We start from the raw sequence: 20,049 nt of genomic DNA, 5'->3' as shown, positions 1-20,049 counted from the left end.
ATGTCAACCAAAGGCGAATACTCTCTTGTTCTTGTTCTCATGTTCATCACACTTCAAGGACACAGACCATCAAGACCGAGGTTGGCGCCGGCTGATGAAATGTGGTGGCCTCGCTCAGCGTGTAAAAAGTAATTCTTTGCCTAGTGACCTACCACCTAAAGCCAGCTAACGGGTTTGATCGGTGCTGTTCGGCTGTTGAGAGGGTACTGCATCCACGGACATCATTACAAAATAACACCTAGACTTCCAATGCTCTTTTACTGACTGAAGCCTCCAGCAGCCATCTTACAGTGCCGAATCATAAGGTCGTCGTTGACTTACATGCCCTTTTAACTGTTATTGCCACAATGATTTGTTTGACAAAGGCGAGCCCACCTTTGTATTATTTTTGTATTTGGCATTGTAAGATGGCTGCCGGTGGCATCAATGATCTATCTGGGATGATCAAGGGCATAGACCCCTTCACTAATAAATTCATACTTACGCCCGCATGCCCACAAATGGCCTTAGGTGGCAGGAAGTATGAGCGGGCCATTGAGAATGTACAGCGGTGCGACTTCGATGATCATTTTCACTCAGGTTTTTTGGCTTTGTTCATTTTTTTTCTTCAGCAAATCCCATAAATCGTGTTTGCTAATAGTTTCTAATCTACGTGGAATTTTTAGTGCTATGTAAAAAGACCTTATAATCGTAGTTTTTCCTGTGCGCGCGCGATCACCGTTTCTTAGCATGGCCTGCCCCTTCCACTATCAAACAATTTTTAAAAGCCATAAATATGCCATTTTGAATACATTATACAGATGTACATTAATGAACGTCGACCTCTATGTGGGCCTACTTCCATGATATGGGGCCGGCAGGGCGGACATCCGGAAGTTTCACATAATCTGCCCCGTGCTGAAGTGCACCCCCAGTCGGCGAAAGAACGACAGGTGGTTACAAGCGGGGTTTTGCACGCATTCTGCGGGTACGCAAAGACCATATATGCCGGAATAAATTAGTTAGGCGTACTCAGCATGATCCGTGTTAAACGCGCATACACTTCGTCTGCCCTCTTTTGTTCGCTTGGAGCGGATAGCAGGTAGCAACCACACTACCGCGCCAGTGAAAAGAACTGCAATGAGCACGCGCGTTCGTACTGATCAAAGAAAAGATTACGTAACCCAATCCTCGGACTGGCTGATGCGTGTTGCTGTTTCCACTCACGGACGTGTATAATAAAATCTGGACTCGCAATGCCCTTCATCAGCTTACAGAGTCATTGAATCCACTCGCAGCCATTTTACCGAGCCGAATGCAAAGCTTTCCTGGTAATGCCCGCCTTTGTTCTTCCTGACGTCAATAGTATGAAGCCAACCCACGCCTTTGTATTCGGCTCGGTAAAATGGCCGCTGGTTGGCTTCTTTTTCATACAAAGGCGTTGCAAGTCCAGGTTTTTTTTATATACGTCCGTGTTTCCACTGGCGTGGTATCTCAGTGCCATTTTGTCTGTGCAAATGGATGTCTGCGCTGCCCCATAAAGAGTCACATTGTGCGTAGGTTGGTTATAAATTATGGTCTCCAGCCACCTTTTTTCCCTTTAAACAGTTTCGATTAAACATTATTTTTGATACAAAATTTATAATTCTATCAAATATACATTATCCATATTGTCTGATGTCACATACAAGTATAACATTTTCAGCACAGAACATGGACGGAAATTTAATTGCCTATCACAAAAAATACTATGAGTTGCAACAATTTGAAATATCTCTGATACTAAATCTTTCAAGTAATGCTGAGTTATGAAAAAATTTTACAACACACACATGGTATTTCTGAGTATTACAAAAACTTTGTTATCGGAAAAATTGGGGCAACTTTGCAATTATTAAGTTAAAAATAGGTTCCCAACGTGCCTGGAGTTGAGGCTTTGGCTGACTCCAAAATCGAGTACATTATGGCTCCGGCTATGGTCTCGGCATTAGTGCATAGCAACAAATAGCCATAGCCGTAAAAAAACTGACACTTAAATGTGCCAATGATACACTGTAAATGTATCGGCGAAATAAGTGTGCATTTTTCATCATCTCATTTTTTTTTTCCAGTAGCCCAACCCTCTCCAAGAGAGTAAAAACTTTTTGAAAAAAGAGGGAAAAGGTTGTTTCTCTACAAGTTATCACTTGTATTTTTAGATTACATTTGAAAAACGTACAGGGCCCCCTTCCTCAAAGCTTAGGGGTCTGTGAACTTGTGACAATGATGACCACAAATTGGATGGACAAGATGTCGGAGTAATCATCTCCATTGTCTCCGTCAGTTATGCAATTGGGCGATGTCTTTTCTGTCTGAAGATCAGATCTATTTCGCCGTGTATGAAATGATTTGAGGTTGTCAAATGCTTGAGAAACTTGATCTCTGAGCCAAACGAGGATGTGGCTATCATCGGCTGTTGAGGATCTTATTGACTGTCTGCGACAAGCCGGCTGCATTGATGGCGGTCAATGTCAGGTGGTAGTCGGTGTAGGGAGCCAGCGGGGAGACACGCATACCAGTCTCAGTGGTCTCCACCCACTGCATGACATCACTACCTCCTGGGATGGTACCAAGAGATACCTCGTACACGAAGGAGGAGGAGTAGGGGTTGGAGAACAAGCCATCCCAGGCAAGATCGACTGTCCCGTCGCCCAGCCAGGAGGATCTGAGTAGGCTCGGTGCTGTTTAGGGGGAAAAGAAGTCATGGACACATGTCTCAAACCAAAACACTGCTGGGGGGGGGGCTGGGTAGGCTGGTATACACAGGGGTGGATGTAAAGGGTCCGTTGGCAGGGTACTAACAGCGGAAATATTGGTGTTTCAGACTAGCAGTCACAAGTTTTTTCCAGAGTAACAAGACGATGAATTTCCTGTGGGTGAGCTGGTTTAACCAGCTAGTAATGGCTCAGTACGGTTCTCTCGTTTCCATGAGCAAAGTCAACAATATTGCCACTGGTCCAAGACGAGCGGGCCAGTATTGAGGGTGAGAGCTGGTGGAGCTAGGCATTATAAGAGTCCTCTGTTCAAAGTTCAGGATTACAAAAGTTAGAGCTTTCCTAGAGTCTGGGTAGGCTGAGCAACACTGTACTCGCTCTGGGCTACGTACCGTGGACGGCAGGCCATGAAGACTCGACCGAGAAGGTCTGAGTGGCGGCCCGGCTGGTCAGGCCAGCGTGGTTGACCGCCCTGACTGACAGGGTGTAGCTGGCATCGTCAACCAGGCTGAGACCCGACCAGTCCAAGTGGGTCTGTGATGTGGAACCGCACGGCCTCCAGGACGTGAAGGCGTTGGGTCCACCGAGAAGACACTGACGAGGAAAGAGCCAGGACAGCATTACATGATGGAGTGTGCCTGTTCAGCATTCACCTGACAAGTGCTTTCACAGTGTTCAATGCAAGCCCCGGGGTGTCTTGACTTAATTTCTTGGCAGTCTTCAGGCTGATATGTGAACTTGTGAAGTCATATGAAGTCATGTAACCGAAGCCTGAGGTCAGAGTACATGTGTGTGTTGGTTCATGTGCTGGTTTTGCCACTGCAGCCATTTTACATGCCTAATGATGTGCATTAAGTTTCCACTTCGGTACTCTACTGTGATTGGTACTATTTTCTGTCGTTCCATGTTTAATATGCATGTGGTCCTATATGTACCAAGCTTCAAGTGGTTGACAGTGGTTGCAAAGTCCTGTCAGACCAATGAAAGTAGTTTGGGAAATTAGCTTTGTTATTAAACTGCTGCATGAACAGACAAGAAAATGTAATTTTTAAAATGACTAAAATACGATTCATACCTCGTAATGCTGAATACCGTATGGGTCCGTAAATCCATCCCATGATGCTTTGAGGGAATCTCGCTGAGACTGATACCGCTCCCTTGACTGGTACGGGGTCTCTGACACACTGTTTATGAGTACGAAAGCTGCTGTGTTGCTAGGAGGTTCGGTAACCACGGTGATGCCGTTGGATGATTTCGTAGATTGCTGTCCAGCGCGGTTGTAGCAGGTTACGGTTGCGTACAAAGATTCGCCCTCGACAGAAGCCTCTGCCAAATTGGCAGTCACGATGGACGCGGCGTCGGGCGTCTGCGAGATGGGACTTATGTCCGCAAACCCAGGCTGTGACCCTGGTGAACAAATAAAGCCAGCAATAGCAGTAGTTATTGGCCAGTCGACTTTAGCAAGCTTAACAGTGCCGTGCTGAAGGCATCCGCTCTTGTTAGCAGGATGTTGAAATCCGACCAGGCTGAGTTTATCACTCAGCATATTTTTCAAGCTCTAAAAGAGACCTTCGCTAATAGAGCGCTTGTGATGAGGTAAATATTGCTTATGCCCTTTTGGGAATTTTCAAAGTGCAATTCTACACAATGGGGGCATGCGGTCTTGAGGTTAGTATGGCTCGTAGCTTCCGATCATAGGGTTGGGGTTCGAATCCAGCTGGTGGCGGCATTTGCAATCTCGGGCAAGTCACCTCAGCTCTGCATGCCGCTCTCCACCCAGGGGTTAACAGGAGCCTGTGAGGGCAGATATAGTTACTGTGTTTGGCTGTTTGCCCCTGATATTTGTAACTGTAGCAGAGATGGGACAGGTGCTCCACAATTCTACACAAGGTCAAACAAACAGCGCAGTTCAATAGGAGCTTTTACATGGCTGCCATACAGATATCCTTGTCATTTGATTGGTGGAACATGCATCACATGACATTCATCATACCTGCCATTCATGCTGCATCAGGTACTATTTGCCCATGTGCCGATGGTAAAAAACGTACCATGGTTTTAGGATCATCCTTGTTTCGCCTTGTTGAATGAAACATTCCATCTTTCAGCTCGTGAGAATATTTTTACCACTGCACTTATAAACATTTGTTATTTGATCACAGTCTCTAGTACAGTGCTCTGCAAGTTGCTGGTTAAACCAGCTCCATTCAATTTCTGTCTTTAACCTAACACAAATTAAAAGAGCACCAATTTCGTTTCTCGTCGTGGTATATTTGATGAACTTGAGGAGTGACTTGGGGGAAAAATTTACTTACCAACTGACCACTCACAGTGGTCAATTCCAGTCTCGGGGTCTGTGGCTGACCAACTGAAAGTCACAGACTGGTCATCGGAACTATAGTCAATATCTGACAGTGAAAAAGTAAATAAAATTATGACCAAAAAAGGAATAACAGCTTTGCAAGTGCTGCTCAAATTATGTTGAATTTAACAGACAAAAAAATCTTTTGGTTGCATTCAAAACCCTCCTCCCCACAAAAATTTCATCTGGGACATCAACTGGCCTACCTTGTTCAGTACCACCGTCGATGACATAATGTATAATTGGAGCTGTAGAGTCAATTATGATTGGATCAGAGGTTGCCACGGCAACCAGACCGGCCGCATTCCTCGCCGTCACGGTGACATGAACGCGGGAGCCATGCTGCATGCTGAGGTTCGTATTGGCACCATCAGTTTGTGTCCCCACGGAAGTGAATCTCTGTAGCTGGGTGCCGCCCCTTGTGGTGCCTAACAAAAGTTGGCAGGGGAAAGGAATCAACAATACACTTACCTTGTACATTAAGCCCTACCCCTAGTGACGTTTAGACCAATCACACCCTTGCCTGCATAGCCAAATATCTGACTCATTCATTCAGTTCATTCAAGCTGCTATTAACATGCGATGTACACAATGTGTGAAGTCAAATTAACGTGTCAAGGAAAACCATTCAGTATTTAAATCTAGATGAAATTATAGGCGTCTGCAGGAGGTCAGAAGAAGTCACATGCTCTGATTGTAGGTATATATTACATTAATGTTAAAATGTAAATGCCCCAAGGAAGGACTGGTGACTATAGCAAGACGGCGCTTTGACAACACAATGAAAAACAGCAGGGGGATTGAGCCATAACAAAGAACTGAATGATGTAACATTTGTCGACAGGTTTAGAGCATATCTGTGAAAAAAGGGCTCGGCTATCTGTTGGTATCTGCACGGCTTTCACAGAATCTGCAGCCGCCTTGTACCAGTCCATTTTTAAACTGAATAATTATGCAAGTTCAACAAGTGTGCATTTGGAGGCCACATGCATGTCTTGGACTTCCAGTCTGGAAATGGATGGGGTGCCAATGTTATGATCCCCATGCTTTGGGGGCGGAGCCAAATACGTCATGCAGCCTTTTTTTACCTTATGGAGCAGGCAAAGTAATTTTTTTTCCGTGAGGAGCAAAATCATCAGTGGGACGATCAACTTACCGACAGCCCAGCTGTAGTCAACAATAGGGCTCTCGGGGTCAACGAAATGCCACTTGGCCTGGAGAGATGACCAGCCGTGGATAAACTGGGTGTGGACCTCCACGGACCCATTCCCGGTACTCGGTGCAGTGGTAACCAGCCTGACCTGTCAAGATTGAAAGCAACGGCACAAAAGGGTCCCTCGATTAAAATTTACAAAATTTCCAAAATTCACTTGTATTCTACCGTGCTCAAGTAGCACACAAATGTCACTGTCACAGTCCTACTTAGTCATTTTCATTCTCACGTCACTGTCATTGTGACTTTCAAAGTCACATTCTTTGTACGGAGCGTGGTAAACATACATGTATTATTGTATGAGTCGTTACATATGATAAAGGAAATGTCACCTATAGTAATTAATGGACATTCTATCACTTATCACAGTAATTTTGACGAGAGTGGGACATGACGTGAGTAACTTTTGTCCAATACCTGAATGTTGTCCAACAGGATGCCGTTTGAAAGTCCAAGTGAGGAGATTTTTAAAGTTGACACGTCTCCACTGGCTGTGAAGAAAAACATGTGCTGGTGCCATGCGATGGAGCTGAGACTCTGCTCGGAGTGGCCGTGAGCTGGTTGGTCATACAGCCTGAAGACGCGATTCAATCCGGGGGCCTCGATGTGACCCTCCTGATTCAGCAAAGGATTGTGGGATGGTACGACATGGCTCGCGAAGAGAACAACCTGGTAGTGGCTGCCCGGCAGAGTGTGGAAGGTTTGGGAGACGGAGCCGCGGACAGACAAGAAACGGCTGCCGTCCTGCGCAGCTTTAACCTCGGAGGTGATGACGGTAAACTCGCTGCCCAGTTCAACATCCCAGGGAAGAACTGAGTCCTGCCCCTCCATCCCTTCAAAGGATGGATTAGTGAGCAGGTTCTCCCCCAACAGGATGTGTTCTAGTGGTTCTGGAGGAGAAGTATCAACCACAAATCCATCCGAGGAGATCATCTCTGACTGCAACCCGGCTGCATCCACAGCTGCAACTTTAGAATAGTATCGATTACCTGCCAACAAAATAGACCACAAAAATTTGTACAGTAGCTGAGGAGGAAATGTTAATGAAAAAATAACACCGATCTATTACTGATATATTTATGGGCAAAGGTTATTCCTCTCAATGAATACCACACATATTAGTACAGCTCCTTTTGTGATACAAATTTATGTACAAATGTTTCACACAAAAGTGTTATCTTTTTTTCATATGATTTCAAACACTTAAAAAGAAAGTACCAATTCTTTTAAAGATTTCAAAAATTATTAAAAGAAACTAGTTCAGTACTTGTTATCAACTCTCTCTAAAACTATGATCTGCAAGTACGGCCACATGCATTTTTATACATAGGCCTACATGAAAATCGTGTGGTTACAGTAACGTAATCCTGTCCATTGAGAGGTCAAAATGCAGAACGCAGTGCAAATAAATGAGTGGTTCTTCAAAATTACGACAAGAGGGTAGATGAAAAGCACTGACCTTAGCAAGGCATATTGAAACAGATAACAGTTGAAGAGATATTGGCCAGATTAATGGCCACGTTGCTTGTTGGGTCACATTTCTCAACTGTGTTCTTTCAATGCATATCCCTGAGATACTGGCAACATCATGCGGCCGTACATCAGGTGGCTGACTTGGGATGTTACGCCTAGCGTGTGCATTCGACAAGGTGAGATAGCCTCTTACATATCTTTCTCAGACTGTGTAAACAAAAATTTGTGGACGTGAAATGTCAAACTCGTTACCTTCGTTGAGGGGTAAGACTAGAGTCGTGGAAGCGGAGAGGTGGATTCCGACATCGGTGCAGGGAAGGATGCTATCGTCTGTAGGGTTAGAGGTCTGTCCAACGCACCACTCATAGTGGTCGATGTAGGATTCTAGATCCACAAAGCCATGCCAGGAGGCTGAGACGACCGTGCTGGTGTTCTGGTACTCCAGATCGTGGAGATCTGCAAAGGCACAATGAAAATACAGATTGATACCGGCCAGCTGTGGCAGGTTTGATGTCCATTTCACTCGGAGCTGTAGAATGCCAGTACTGATGGCAGTTGGTATCAAGTGATGCGCATTGTAAAGAAGAGCAGTCTGCCGTTTCTCTGTCAGTGATGACGTCACATGACCGCACTTTACAAAATCACATGATGACACAACTAATTCGACAAGTATCGTGTCAGCCTCAAGGTGTGGTGTGGAATTTTCAGTGAAGCTAAGGAACGATGGTGTTTGTGTCCATCAGCAAGACACTTTACAGCAATCCGTAGCTTTCTCCACATTCTAGTGCTACAGTTATTAAGATTTAGGGTCAACTAAGCGGACAAAGATTTCCCGAGCATATGTAAGCTTCGATCTGTGACTGAAACTTGGATCAATATAAGAGGCGTGCTAAGCCTTCCATGTTGAAACATCAACTTATTTAAATAAGCTTATGACCTAAATTTTTGAGCTTAAACACAGAAATACCTATCCCATCGTTCACCACCCCAGGATACGGCCTTTGTGTGTCGACTACAAAGCCGTCACTGCTTCTGAGCGTGTGCAGCCCAGCTTTGTTGAATGCTCTCACGTTGGCATAGTAACGCTGTCCACTATGAAGGTTCAGATTTGCCAAGGAAGTTGTAAACTCGCTGGCCGGCACCGAGTGGTTAGAAAAATAGCAAACGTCTCCCCCTATTAAGGGCAAGGATACAAAAAGGATTCCTCGGTCAATCTTTGTTGGAAATGTAATGCTAAATTTCACGGCCTAAATTATGAAAATGAGCCAATTTTGACTACCCTTGCGCTGATGAATGCGCATACTTCATGCCTTTGACTCTTGTCTGAGCTGCTTTGCGGGAAAGCTTTCGCAGACAGGAATGCTTTGAGATGAGTGGTTCCCAGTCTTTCCATGACATTCACCCTTTGGAAAGAAACTTGGGAACCGTCCTTCAGCTTGGTGATTCAAAGATGTCAGAGAAACGAAAGGATTCCTTATAATTTCCCTGCACAGTTTAGTTCATCGAGGCAGACAGTGCAGCGTGGCAAGATTCAACCGCATGATACTTTGCTGCAGTGTAAGACAAATTTAATGGAGCCTCTAGTTATGGGAGGACTGCGTGCATGTACACTGTTTACCTCCGGGATATGTACTGAGAGATACTTCGTAGTGGGACATCGCATCATCCAGAAATGCTCCTTCCCAAGCGATGTAGACGATGCTCGGATTGGTCAAGTAATCGGCGTCTCTGCTGCTGTCAGGCCTGGTAAGATCTTTCACCTTAAGAGGAGAAACATTCTCGACTGACAGTTCAATTCCATCCACTGAATAGTAACTGCTAATCTAATACTCAAACTAGTCGACTGTTAATATCCCGTGCTGAGATTGATCCATGACAGTTCACTTCACTTGACTTCAAACAGGCTGTTTTTAAATCATGCTTGTAACACTCGTAAGTCTCTTTCTGAATGAGGCATTTGAGGCTAAGGCTGTGGCATTTTTACCACCGACACACTGCTGTGGCTATGCATACACAGCCACAGACGCAACCGAAAGTGGTATGATGCATCCTACTGTGTATGTACTTCCACAAATCAACAAATCAAAGATGCGGCTCTGGGATACCTTGAACCTCGAAGTCATTGAGACTTTTGGCGGTGTGACGTCGGGGGTTATGCCGTCGGATCTGAACACCGCGAATGTGTCGGCATCATACCAGGCACGGACGAAGAAGTAATACCGAGTCCCCTTCGTGAGTTTGTGGTCTGAAGATAGAGAAAAGGGAGTGAAAGCTCCTTTCACCAAAACAGCACCATGTGTTTCTCTTTTTTTCACAGAAAGACTTCATCCACTGAACCGACTAAAAAAGCTTCATGCACTCATAATTTGAGGCATCCCTTTTTTCCCCAATTTGTTGCATTGCCTAGGGGGGGGTTAAATCCGACTAAAAGTCACTTTGAATCATTTTTTTTATTCAGAAGCAGGATTTGAACACTGAATCTACAGAATCCTAAACATTCACTGCACTGAGTTAACAAGCACTGTGACAAAAGTATCCAAAGTTTAGTTTCAGGGAGCCCTAGTTGGTCAACTGGCAACTTGGAAGCAGGATAGGTGGAGCACCTCTTCATCATACTGTAGGTCCCAGGTTCGAACCCAACTTATCACAATCTCTCCTCAATTGGAAACGGATAAGCCACCCTAGCCAGTTTCCCCTCTTGGTTTGCTTGATGACCTACGAGTGTTCGGCCCCTTGTTCCGTATCCGAGGTGATTACCTTTGGCGAGGGTGATGACGGTGTGGTTGGCTTGTCCAACGTCGAACCATATTTTCTCCGTGGCCGGGTCAAAGACGCCTGCTGGGTCACTGGGTGTGGAGGAGTCGTCGCCGATGCTGCACTCAGACCTACCAGAAATAGGATGTTAAATACCATCTTGGTTCTAATGTCCTCTTATTTCTTTGAGATCTCACAACATATAAAACATTTTACAATTCGCAACAGCACAATTCTTAATTTCCCGCACAACAGCCATTGTGTGCTGACCAGCAATATCATCGCTATCAAATTCCTAATCGATATATTTACGATTCATCAGTGACTTACCACTTGATACCCAGCCCTTTCTGATCGCTGACGCGCCATGCTGCAGCCATCAGGTACTGAGTGGCCGTGTCATTGATATCGATTTCTGCATCGTCGTCGTCAAATGTGAGGTTGAGGATATCTAAAACTTCAATTTCTGCATTGGGATTGCCTTTTAAGATGTAAACAGACAAAAAACATTATTCAAATGATGTGAGTTCAGCTGTTGCTTTCTTTGTGCACAACTTTTGAGAAAGCAGTGGCCCCGAAAAGGCTGTGTCTAATCTAAATGGCTCTGGCTGAGGGTTGCACACACTTCTATGGGAAATAGTCATAGCCTTTAGCCGATGGCTTCCATGTGTTTTACCTGCTGGTGGCCAATCCGCCCTGAGTTTAAATGCACCCTCAAAGGCAAAAGAAAGACAGACAGTGGGAAGATTTCCGAACGGATTCTCGCACGCGTTCATCACGCATGAGAATACCATACATTCCAGACCAAATTCGTTGCACGTACTCAGCACGCCTATGCGGTGAGTTTGTACCAAAGGACTGTCAATGTCATTTTAAAACATATTTTTTTCCCATCAGAGCAGATTATAAAGACGTTGGGGTTTTATAAACCAAAGTGCCAGTGTTCGTGGCACGTCAAAATATGTTCAGAATTTATCCGACATTCACAAAACTTTGCTGAGCCCCAACCAAGGACAAAAAAGGAAAACGGTGAAGTCTGTTCAACTTCTAAGGTAACTTCAGCAATCTTTTCGATACTAGGCGGGTTGTGGATTTCAACGTCATCTAACCCGTCATTTTGAAATCGGACTCACTGTTTGTGACATCGTTACACACTCCCGGTCGCATTGAGCAGGCCTGGTTGCTGGAAGGGCATGCACAGTGCCCCTCGCACGTCGACGCAGAACACTGCTGCAGTGGCAAGAGAGCGCCCTCGTGAGGTGAAGTAGGAGAGGCCTCAAATGCAGAGTGCAGGTGGGTGCTTGAAAGTCCAACCTTAAAAAGTTAGGCACATTAGGAAAGGTGGAGACTTAAATAATTGGAGCAATTACTGAAATTCTTTCATAGGTCGGGGTTTCAGCTTTTAGCCTATTAAAAACAGGATGAATGCCAACAGCAAATGAAAAAACCCAAGAGGGAAATCTTGCATTCCGATTATTAACAGGGTGGTGAAAAGTTAACCTCAAAACCTGCTCTTGAACTACATCAAGTGTCTCTAAAACTCTCTGAAACAGTAAAAGTTGTAACTATCGTCTGATTTGTATACCAGCATGGAGGTCAATGAACTGTTGTAACATCGACGTTTATTCAAATATCATCCCCACCATCAACTTCAGCTCTAGGCTACAAAAAGGCCCCTTCATTCCCTCTATTTTGGCTGAATATCGGTCAGCCCATCTTCAAAAGGAACATCAAACTATATTTCATGCGGAAAAAAGTTGGGAATCTTTTATTTCGTCCAATAAGTAGTTCCAGGAACGGAGCCAAATCTGGACTTTCAGTCAAGCTTTGAGAGAGGGCCCGTGTTCACCTTACCTCATTGACAGCCCACATGGAAATGTAGAGATATGGCGGCACGAGAGCTGTGATGCTGCCCTCTAGTGGTATGACGGCGGTCTGCAGTGTGTCGTCATCCAATGGCACGCTGCCATTTCTGTGGTCAATTGGTATTGGTCCTCCCTTGAAACAGATTTTGAAAAATTGAAACAAGATTTTATGAATGATCAAAACCTTGAGCAATTTTGAGTTTTCAACTGGAAATTATTAGTCATCTCGTAAGCACGAGTTGAACACGGAATAATGGAGTGCAATACTACAAGGCTTCAGCCAGGTAAAACCAACGAGTCTTCAAATGCCACTCTGTGTCAAATTTCAAATCAGTGGTTATTGCACAGCCGTACCGGAGTGAGTTCCGAGCCGCCGTACGTTGTCCCGACCGAGACCAAGTAGTAGCTGATACCAGAGTGTATGTCGGCAAATCCCAGCCAGGCCAGGGCTAAGGAACCGGTGGAGGTGCTGGAGTCCTCCAGCCAGGTCATCCAGCCAGAGTGGTGGCTCGGGGGAGACGTGGCCCCAGGCTGGATGTTGAAAATGGACAGATTGCAGCGTTGGAGGTTGTGAGCAAAACATCTCCCCAGTGGACAATCCTTTAACTTTTGGTGACGCTCTCTGAGTATTTTCAGTGGGGCTTATGATAACATTTGTATTCAATTCGCATTTATTTCCATACTCGTACAAGGGACTAGGCAGAGTAGGGCACAGAGAAGTAACGAATTCACTGGGCCGTTTTACAATACTCAACTTCGGCTCCGTCTCAGGCTTCAACTGTTTTTTTTACTAGCTGACTTTGAAGCTGTAGGCATAGTAATCAGTCTAATAGTGCCACAGAACATCAAATAAGATGGAAGAGAGCCAGAAATTACAGTAATCCAATGTAATTTAAACGATTCAGGCCCACAATTGGGGATTGGTTTTGGGAACGAAGCCTGAGACGGAGACGAAGTTGAGTATTGGAAAAACGGCCCTGGAAATAATTTAAAACAGAATACCGTGTATAGATTAGTAAAAAAAAATAATGAATAAACGAATCCAATATCATAAGGCATAGTATGACAGCTTTTGGGCGGTACAAGAATGGAAGGTTTTCAGACGGCCAACAACTGAAGACGGACAAACTGCGAAAATAATACATAGTCCTGAAAAAAATGGCACAAAGCAAGGAGGGGATTCGAACCTTCAACATACCAGAATGCTATACTGATGCTCTACCAAGTGAGCTCTCTAGCCCTATGCCAGCAACTTTCCAAACATTTGTTTCAGACATTGCCTTATAGTCTTCACAAATCTCCCCAAATTATGAAGTGTTCAAATAGGTAAAACTTCAACAGGCATCAGGTGGGCCAATGTTGAATGCAATTCTTCGGTGCAAGAACCTCGACCGGATTATCAGCTTACCACTGAGGTAGTTGGTTCCGGATTTGCTGCAGTTGAGAAACTTCCTTGTGAAGGTGGACTAGTGTCAACCTGTGCAAGCACAGCAGACAAGTATCGTGTCAGCACAGCATTATCAGTGGATCCACTAACAGCCGCATGTGGGTCAAGTCAGATCAGTGGATGCTCGGTATGACAAGTGGATGTGGTGAATAATGTTTGGGGATATTAAAAGGGTTTGCCTGCAGACTGGCAAAAACATACGCCAAAACAGCCACGTAATCGATACACCTCGAGGTAATGCCAAATCAGCGGATGTATGGGATGAGCACGGAGTGGATGTAGTGGATATTGTAATCAATGTAGTGGATATTGTAATCAATACACCTTGAGGTAATGCCAAATCAGCAGATGTGTGGGATGAGCACCGAGTGGATGTAGTGGATACTGTAATCAATGTAGTGGATATTGTAATCAATACACCTCGAGGTAATGCCAAACCAGCGGATGTGTGGGATGAGCACAGAGTGGATGTAACGGATATTGCTACCAAATACAGGTTCTGTAGTGGATACCATTCACGAATAAGGGTTCTGCTTTGGCCTCTGTACAGAGACCAACTGCAATCCAAAAGCGGTGGATAGGAGTGGATACTGCTGACAAATGAGAATTCATATTGGTTGATGTGGTAAGACAAGGACGAATGTTGTGGATATTTCTCACCAATAAGGGTTTTGCCTTGGCCTCTGTGCACAGACCAGCATAGTTGCAGGCCACCACGGTCATGAAGTAATGACCACCGTCGCTCAACGTCAAATTAGTGAATGTGTGATCTCTCTCGCTTCCAGCAACCTACAGATTTCAAAAGAATATATTTAACAACTTCAAATCTACACTGCATCAGTGAATCCAGAACTCCAGAAAAAGTCTCCACCGAGCAGTTGTGGAAAAATGCCTCATGGACTGAAAAGGTAAAAAATCTAAGAAACCGATGCTACACAAAAAATATGCTGGCCGTCTTGCGTTGAACTCCAACCCTATTCAAAAGTATTGCGGAAGGGACTTAGGCCTAGGTTCTCTGAACGAAACACCTCTCTGCCACAAACTGCACAGATGTTGGACCATTTTCCTACTTTTCATAATATGCCCTCTCAAAAATCTTGTCCCACAGAAAAATGCAAAACGTTTCCCATCCCAATTCTTTCCATCCAAGACATCCTTTCTGTGCTTCCTACCTTCACAGGTGCAATATCTATGTCTCCGTTGCGGTGTGTGCTGACAGAGATGTACTGCTCCTTTATTCCGCTCTCTGGGTCTCGGAAACACCAGGACAGCCGGACGACATCGCGCAGAACCTGAAGCAGAAGTAACAAAAACCCACGAATATGTGGAACACTGGATAGTCTCATGCATATTTTCATGCACAACACCAACACCCCATGTGACAAACTTTTGACCAATGGGATTGCCTCAAGATAAACACGCTGCATGAGGGAAACATTTGTTTCAAAGATTGCTCTTCCCTTCACGTTCATCATTTTAATAAGTATGCCCAGACCTCCTTCTTCCAATTGTCTTACACCACTTGCTGGCAAATCTTGGCAAACTCACATGAGTGATGAGCGGTTAAGATACATGGACTGATAAACAGGAGGTTGTGTGATTGAGTCCCACCCAAGCAAGCCTGTGAATATTTCTCATTATGGGCCTCGAGCTGGACCAAGAGAGGGCGCTAGTTTCTTAACAATGGAGGCACCTTTGGTCAGAATTGAACTTTGCTGGTTCATGAACGACTAGGAAATGCACGCGTCATGGTCGCATCGCTACCAACAAAATTACCACTCACGGCCAATGCAGCTCTTTTCAACCACTGAGGGAGTGCTTCTGCTCGAAGCAGATAAGATATTGAAAACATCGACAATACAGTCTTTACAAAGCAATGCTGCTTCGTGCCAAAAAACCCTTACACCAAAACAGAGGAAACGGACTCCCTGGGCTGTTTGTTGCAAAGGCTTTTAGAATGCATGTCCAAATCACCTGGCTGCGGCCGGGAGCTACGCAAGTCTATGGGAAGTGGCTACAACCACTAGCCACTAGCTACCATAGGCATAAATGTAATTTCTAGCCGCAGCCGCAACTTGGGGACACAACCTATAAGTGCAGTTTTACCTGAGTGTTCTGAACAGCCACCCCGACCGTCTTGTCAACAGCGGGTATGTTAACCACATCAGGGGGGCTAGGGTCCACACGGAAGCCATTAGACATAGCCTCGCTCTGCAAACCGACTCGGTTGTAGGCACGCACAGTGATGTAAATATCGTTGCCTACGGGCAGCTGGTCTGATGCAGGCAGGAATATCAGAGCATCCTCCGACAGCTCAATGCGTGTTGAGGGGAGAATGTCCACAGCTCCTGGTGTCGTGCCGGCGCGCCATTCGTAGTGGGAGAGACCAGAGTGAGGGTCATGGAAACCCCACCAATGGGCTCGCAGTTCACGCCTTGACAAAGAAATTCAAAATGCACTGAAAAGTTGGACAAGTTCAGGTGTGAGAACTGCATGAAGAGGAATATGATTTCGGAGGATTAAGAAATCAGCTATTATTGTCTATCACAGGCTCTGCTAAACTTGCTACAGAACCTAATGCAGTAACGAGAGCGTCAAATGTCAGGTAGGGAAAACATGCTACATGAAATTAGACTGGTGCCATAAACAACCTCTCCAATACCGCACATTCTTCAGCACTGCACAAATGATGGGTGCTGATGGAAGCATCTGGTACCCTATCACTGGTTTTGCACGTCTTCTCATAATCTCTTCCCTTAAACATTTCACTGTGTATCTGTTGAAGATTACAAAGATGAACAAAGAAATTGACTGAAGCGGGATTTGAACCTGCGGTCTCTGGAATACCGTACCGGTGCTCTACCAACTGAGCTACCCCGCAGCCCTTTGTTGGTGGCTCTTCTCATTTGTCAATATCTCTGTTCGGGGGGCGCTAGCCAGAAGTCATTAAACCTAAAGCACCATATCTGTTTAAGAGTTAGATAGGGTTTGCTCCAATTTTGTGCTGGAAAATACCTGACTTCAACTCACTGGAGCAAAAGATTCAAAGAAAATTTCTACTTCAATGTCCACATTAGGCACCATTTCAAAATTATAATCAGCTAAAGTGTCGGACAGAACGGTCCGACCGATACATTTACGACTATCAGGTGAAGTGTTCTCAAGTGGCCAATTCTACCTGATAAATGCCTTCACACTGCATTACTCCCAAGGCTATGTGGTTTCAGTGGAGCAACACCCCCCTCCATTATTCACTCAACGCAAGCCACTGTTATAGGTCGGATGGCCCTGTCCTATGGTCAACCGATGGGAATTTTGAAATGATGCATTAATTAGCCGAGGCTAAGAATATCTTGATTGTCAATTTTGGTCACAGCCTAATATTAAAGTGGTTAAATATGCAAGATCTCATCTCTGCCTTCTGGAAAATGCGGGAAATTTTGTTGGTGGGTTTACAAGAGTGAGAGATGTTGACTAAATTGCAAAACTGGCTTCTCCGTCTTAGGTACATCCGCACTTTTGAGTTCCAGTCTACAAGGAACCCACCTTGATGACTGGAAGCTGACATCCCCACCCCCTGGACCACCGTCACTGACACGCCCCCACACCGGGGGCGAATCATCGACCGTGACCCCATCAGAGGTCACCGAGGTGCAAAGCTCAGCGGCATTACAGGCCGTCACCGTCACGTAGTAGGTCAGACCGGGAACGAGGTTGAGGTTGTCCGCAAGAACACCTGGAAATGAAATACGTGGCAGACGTGAACCGGTCACAGTCGTATTTCTGTCATTTCGTTCAAATATGGAACTTGCAAGTTTCTCCGAAGTATCTTCTCAGCATTTAACCGAGGGGGACCTACTTGTGTCCAAGCCTACGTGCTGCCGCGGCACAACATCGCTGCATCCCTCGCACGTCCCCGCAAACCACGAGTAGCCGACTAGGGTGCTGTGGGGGTCGTGGAACCCTTCCCAGGATGCCCCGAGCGCCGCCCGGTCCCCCTGGAAATCTTGGTCCCTGTGACTGACCGGGGCCTGGGTGGGGTCTCCATCAAAGACGTGGCCAGCCAGTGGTGGGCTTGCATCGACCGCGAAGGCACCGAAACTCTTCGATCGGATCAGCTGAACATGATCGACAGCCTGAAATATGGAGTACAATGATTTCCTGGACAGTTTTCCTCGGAATAGGTACAAATACTTTGCTATGCGTACGTATGAGAACAACAATTCAAAAATGAACTTAAGTGTAAGTGTATTCACCTTGACAGTGACAAAGTACGGATGACCTTCTTGCAGGCGTAACGGCGCTGACGGGTCGCTCGCCCCCGACTCGGAAGTCTCCTGTTTGAATGGCATGACGTCGGCATGACCTGGCTGTGACCCAACAGCCCACTCGTAATACGCTATGCCACTCTCCTTGTCTGAGAACACATGTTCCCATCTGAGGGGACAGTATTAGCAAGATATCAGAAAAAACATAACCACTTGTGATGTTGGCAAATGCAAAGTGGAAGACGGCCAGCGTGGGGATGGCTCGGTCAGTGCTCTTGGGTGGCACCAGCCGCCGGTGTGAAAAAAGCACTCTTCCCTAACCACTGCGGTACCAGGTAGGATTCCCGACCTGGGCCACATATGCGAGTCAAGTTGTCTGTAAGTTCTCCGCAGTGCCACAAGGGTTTTTGGCCGGGTTCTCTGGTTTTCCTCTCTCCACAAAAAATTCTACACATGCGATCTCTCTGGCTGTGCTCCGTGAGTCGTTTAGCGGCTGACTGGGCCACCTGTATAAGCCTTCCAATCAACCATGTTAAAGTTCCAATTTGTCTTCACTGTCAATGCATTATAGCACACATTGCGTGGAATTTGCACTTCGTAAATAAAAAAACTTTTTATCGTAATCTCTTGGCCACGTTAATCTTCATCGTTACCTTGCCGACAGAGAAGTGGTTGACCTGATGAAGCTGCCTCCGATGTCCAGGGTATAGCTGGTGTTGACGGTAGGGGGCATGGCATCAACGATGATGGACTCGGACGTCGATGCGGCAAACAGACCCACGAAGTCATAGGCTGAGTGGTGGCAAATCAAATGCATTTTCCTGAGGGAACTTTAGATTTTGCCAATTTTTACAAGGAAAAACCCACTGACAGGAAATCAAATCAGCTTTCCCAAAGGAAATCTGAGCCGATGAGGACGACAGCTCTAAGGATACCTCCCTTTTTGAGAAAAAAAATGTTGACATCTGTTGTACGCATCCATTGACATGAAATCTATGAGTTTTCCTGATGGCAAGAATATTCTTCATCCAATCAAATTGTTAAACACTTACTGAATCGGGCGCCAACCTGCAGAAACGTGTTCAGAGAAAGGCGTCACAATACATCATCCGTGCCACAGGAAAAATGTTGCTTTTTTTTTTATAAACTGTCCTGTCTTCTCAAAAGAGGTTTCCTATTTCAACGTTTAGATCAACAACTGTCGAGGACTTCCATAAATGTTTCTTCTCTCCCTCCTTTGCTCACCTCTCACTGTGGCATAGTAAGAGTGTCCATGCTCCAGCCTTAGGTTGTTCACGATAACGCTGTCCGTGAGACCAAGGCGAGTGAACTCTTTCACGTCGCTGCTGCCTCGAGACGAACCTGAAATCAGCATCATTAATCACTGTAATCACCGATCCGACTTCTATAAATCCAATTTATGTAGAACTGCTTTACTTGATCAGGCATGTGCAAATCATCACGATTGGTTTGGATATTCATTTGCACCCGGCCAATGCGAAGTGAGCACTTTTTGATTGAGGTAGGACTCTTCATGTAACATCGGCTGTTCAAAAAAAATTCTGACACACTCAAGCTTAAAATATTCGTGCCAACAGTGCTCAGTTTGGTTCCTGTGACCTCCATCAAACAAACTATGTTAATATCAACTGCATCGATTAAGTTAAGAACACAGCTGCAAGATTTAGACAATAACTGATTTCATTATCTATGCTTGTCACACTCCAGATGAACGTAATCTCATTACCAACTGCATATTTGTAGTACTGGATACCAGTGTGTTGCCATGACGAGCCGTGCTCCTCACTATCGGTAAAGGATTCCCAGTGTAGCACCAACTCTGAAGATGACCGCTGACCAACAAAAAAAGGAACAAATTCTGAATCCTCCCAGATGCCGTCTCAGCTTAGCTCAATTTTGCCAAACCCCCCAAAA

The 20,049-nt window shown here is 45.3% G+C and overlaps 1 protein-coding gene across 4 annotated transcripts in view; it reads right to left on the bottom strand.

The window, feature by feature from the left end:
* Positions 1-23: 23 nt before the first annotated feature.
* Positions 24-20,049, bottom strand: part of LOC110977889 (uncharacterized) — a 39,306-nt gene continuing 19,280 nt past the window's right edge. For all 4 annotated transcript variants that reach the window (XM_022232416.2, XM_087145682.1, XM_087145683.1 and 1 more), the window contains 26 exons: positions 19,862-19,967; positions 19,360-19,476; positions 18,768-18,906; positions 18,103-18,283; positions 17,706-17,982; positions 17,393-17,582; positions 15,953-16,280; positions 15,019-15,138; positions 14,507-14,635; positions 13,808-13,876; positions 12,754-12,930; positions 12,389-12,532; positions 11,668-11,848; positions 10,865-11,015; positions 10,538-10,665; positions 9,886-10,025; positions 9,399-9,540; positions 8,748-8,954; positions 8,033-8,236; positions 6,725-7,296; positions 6,251-6,395; positions 5,301-5,522; positions 5,048-5,140; positions 3,808-4,139; positions 3,125-3,326; positions 24-2,699 (listed from right to left, as the gene is read on the bottom strand). In XM_022232416.2, coding sequence (XP_022088108.2) covers positions 2,425-2,699; positions 3,125-3,326; positions 3,808-4,139; positions 5,048-5,140; positions 5,301-5,522; positions 6,251-6,395; positions 6,725-7,296; positions 8,033-8,236; positions 8,748-8,954; positions 9,399-9,540; positions 9,886-10,025; positions 10,538-10,665; positions 10,865-11,015; positions 11,668-11,848; positions 12,389-12,532; positions 12,754-12,930; positions 13,808-13,876; positions 14,507-14,635; positions 15,019-15,138; positions 15,953-16,280; positions 17,393-17,582; positions 17,706-17,982; positions 18,103-18,283; positions 18,768-18,906; positions 19,360-19,476; positions 19,862-19,967 — 4,971 coding nt within the window. In that variant the 3' untranslated portion in view covers positions 24-2,424. The remainder of the gene's footprint in view (positions 2,700-3,124; positions 3,327-3,807; positions 4,140-5,047; positions 5,141-5,300; positions 5,523-6,250; positions 6,396-6,724; positions 7,297-8,032; positions 8,237-8,747; positions 8,955-9,398; positions 9,541-9,885; positions 10,026-10,537; positions 10,666-10,864; positions 11,016-11,667; positions 11,849-12,388; positions 12,533-12,753; positions 12,931-13,807; positions 13,877-14,506; positions 14,636-15,018; positions 15,139-15,952; positions 16,281-17,392; positions 17,583-17,705; positions 17,983-18,102; positions 18,284-18,767; positions 18,907-19,359; positions 19,477-19,861; positions 19,968-20,049) is intronic.

This window comes from Acanthaster planci, linkage group LG14 (assembly GCF_054643075.1).
Source record: "Acanthaster planci isolate LZ-2023a linkage group LG14, COTS_SCS, whole genome shotgun sequence".
Taxonomy (NCBI): Eukaryota; Metazoa; Echinodermata; class Asteroidea; order Valvatida; family Acanthasteridae; genus Acanthaster; species Acanthaster planci.
This window is presented reverse-complemented; position numbering and strand designations above follow the sequence as displayed.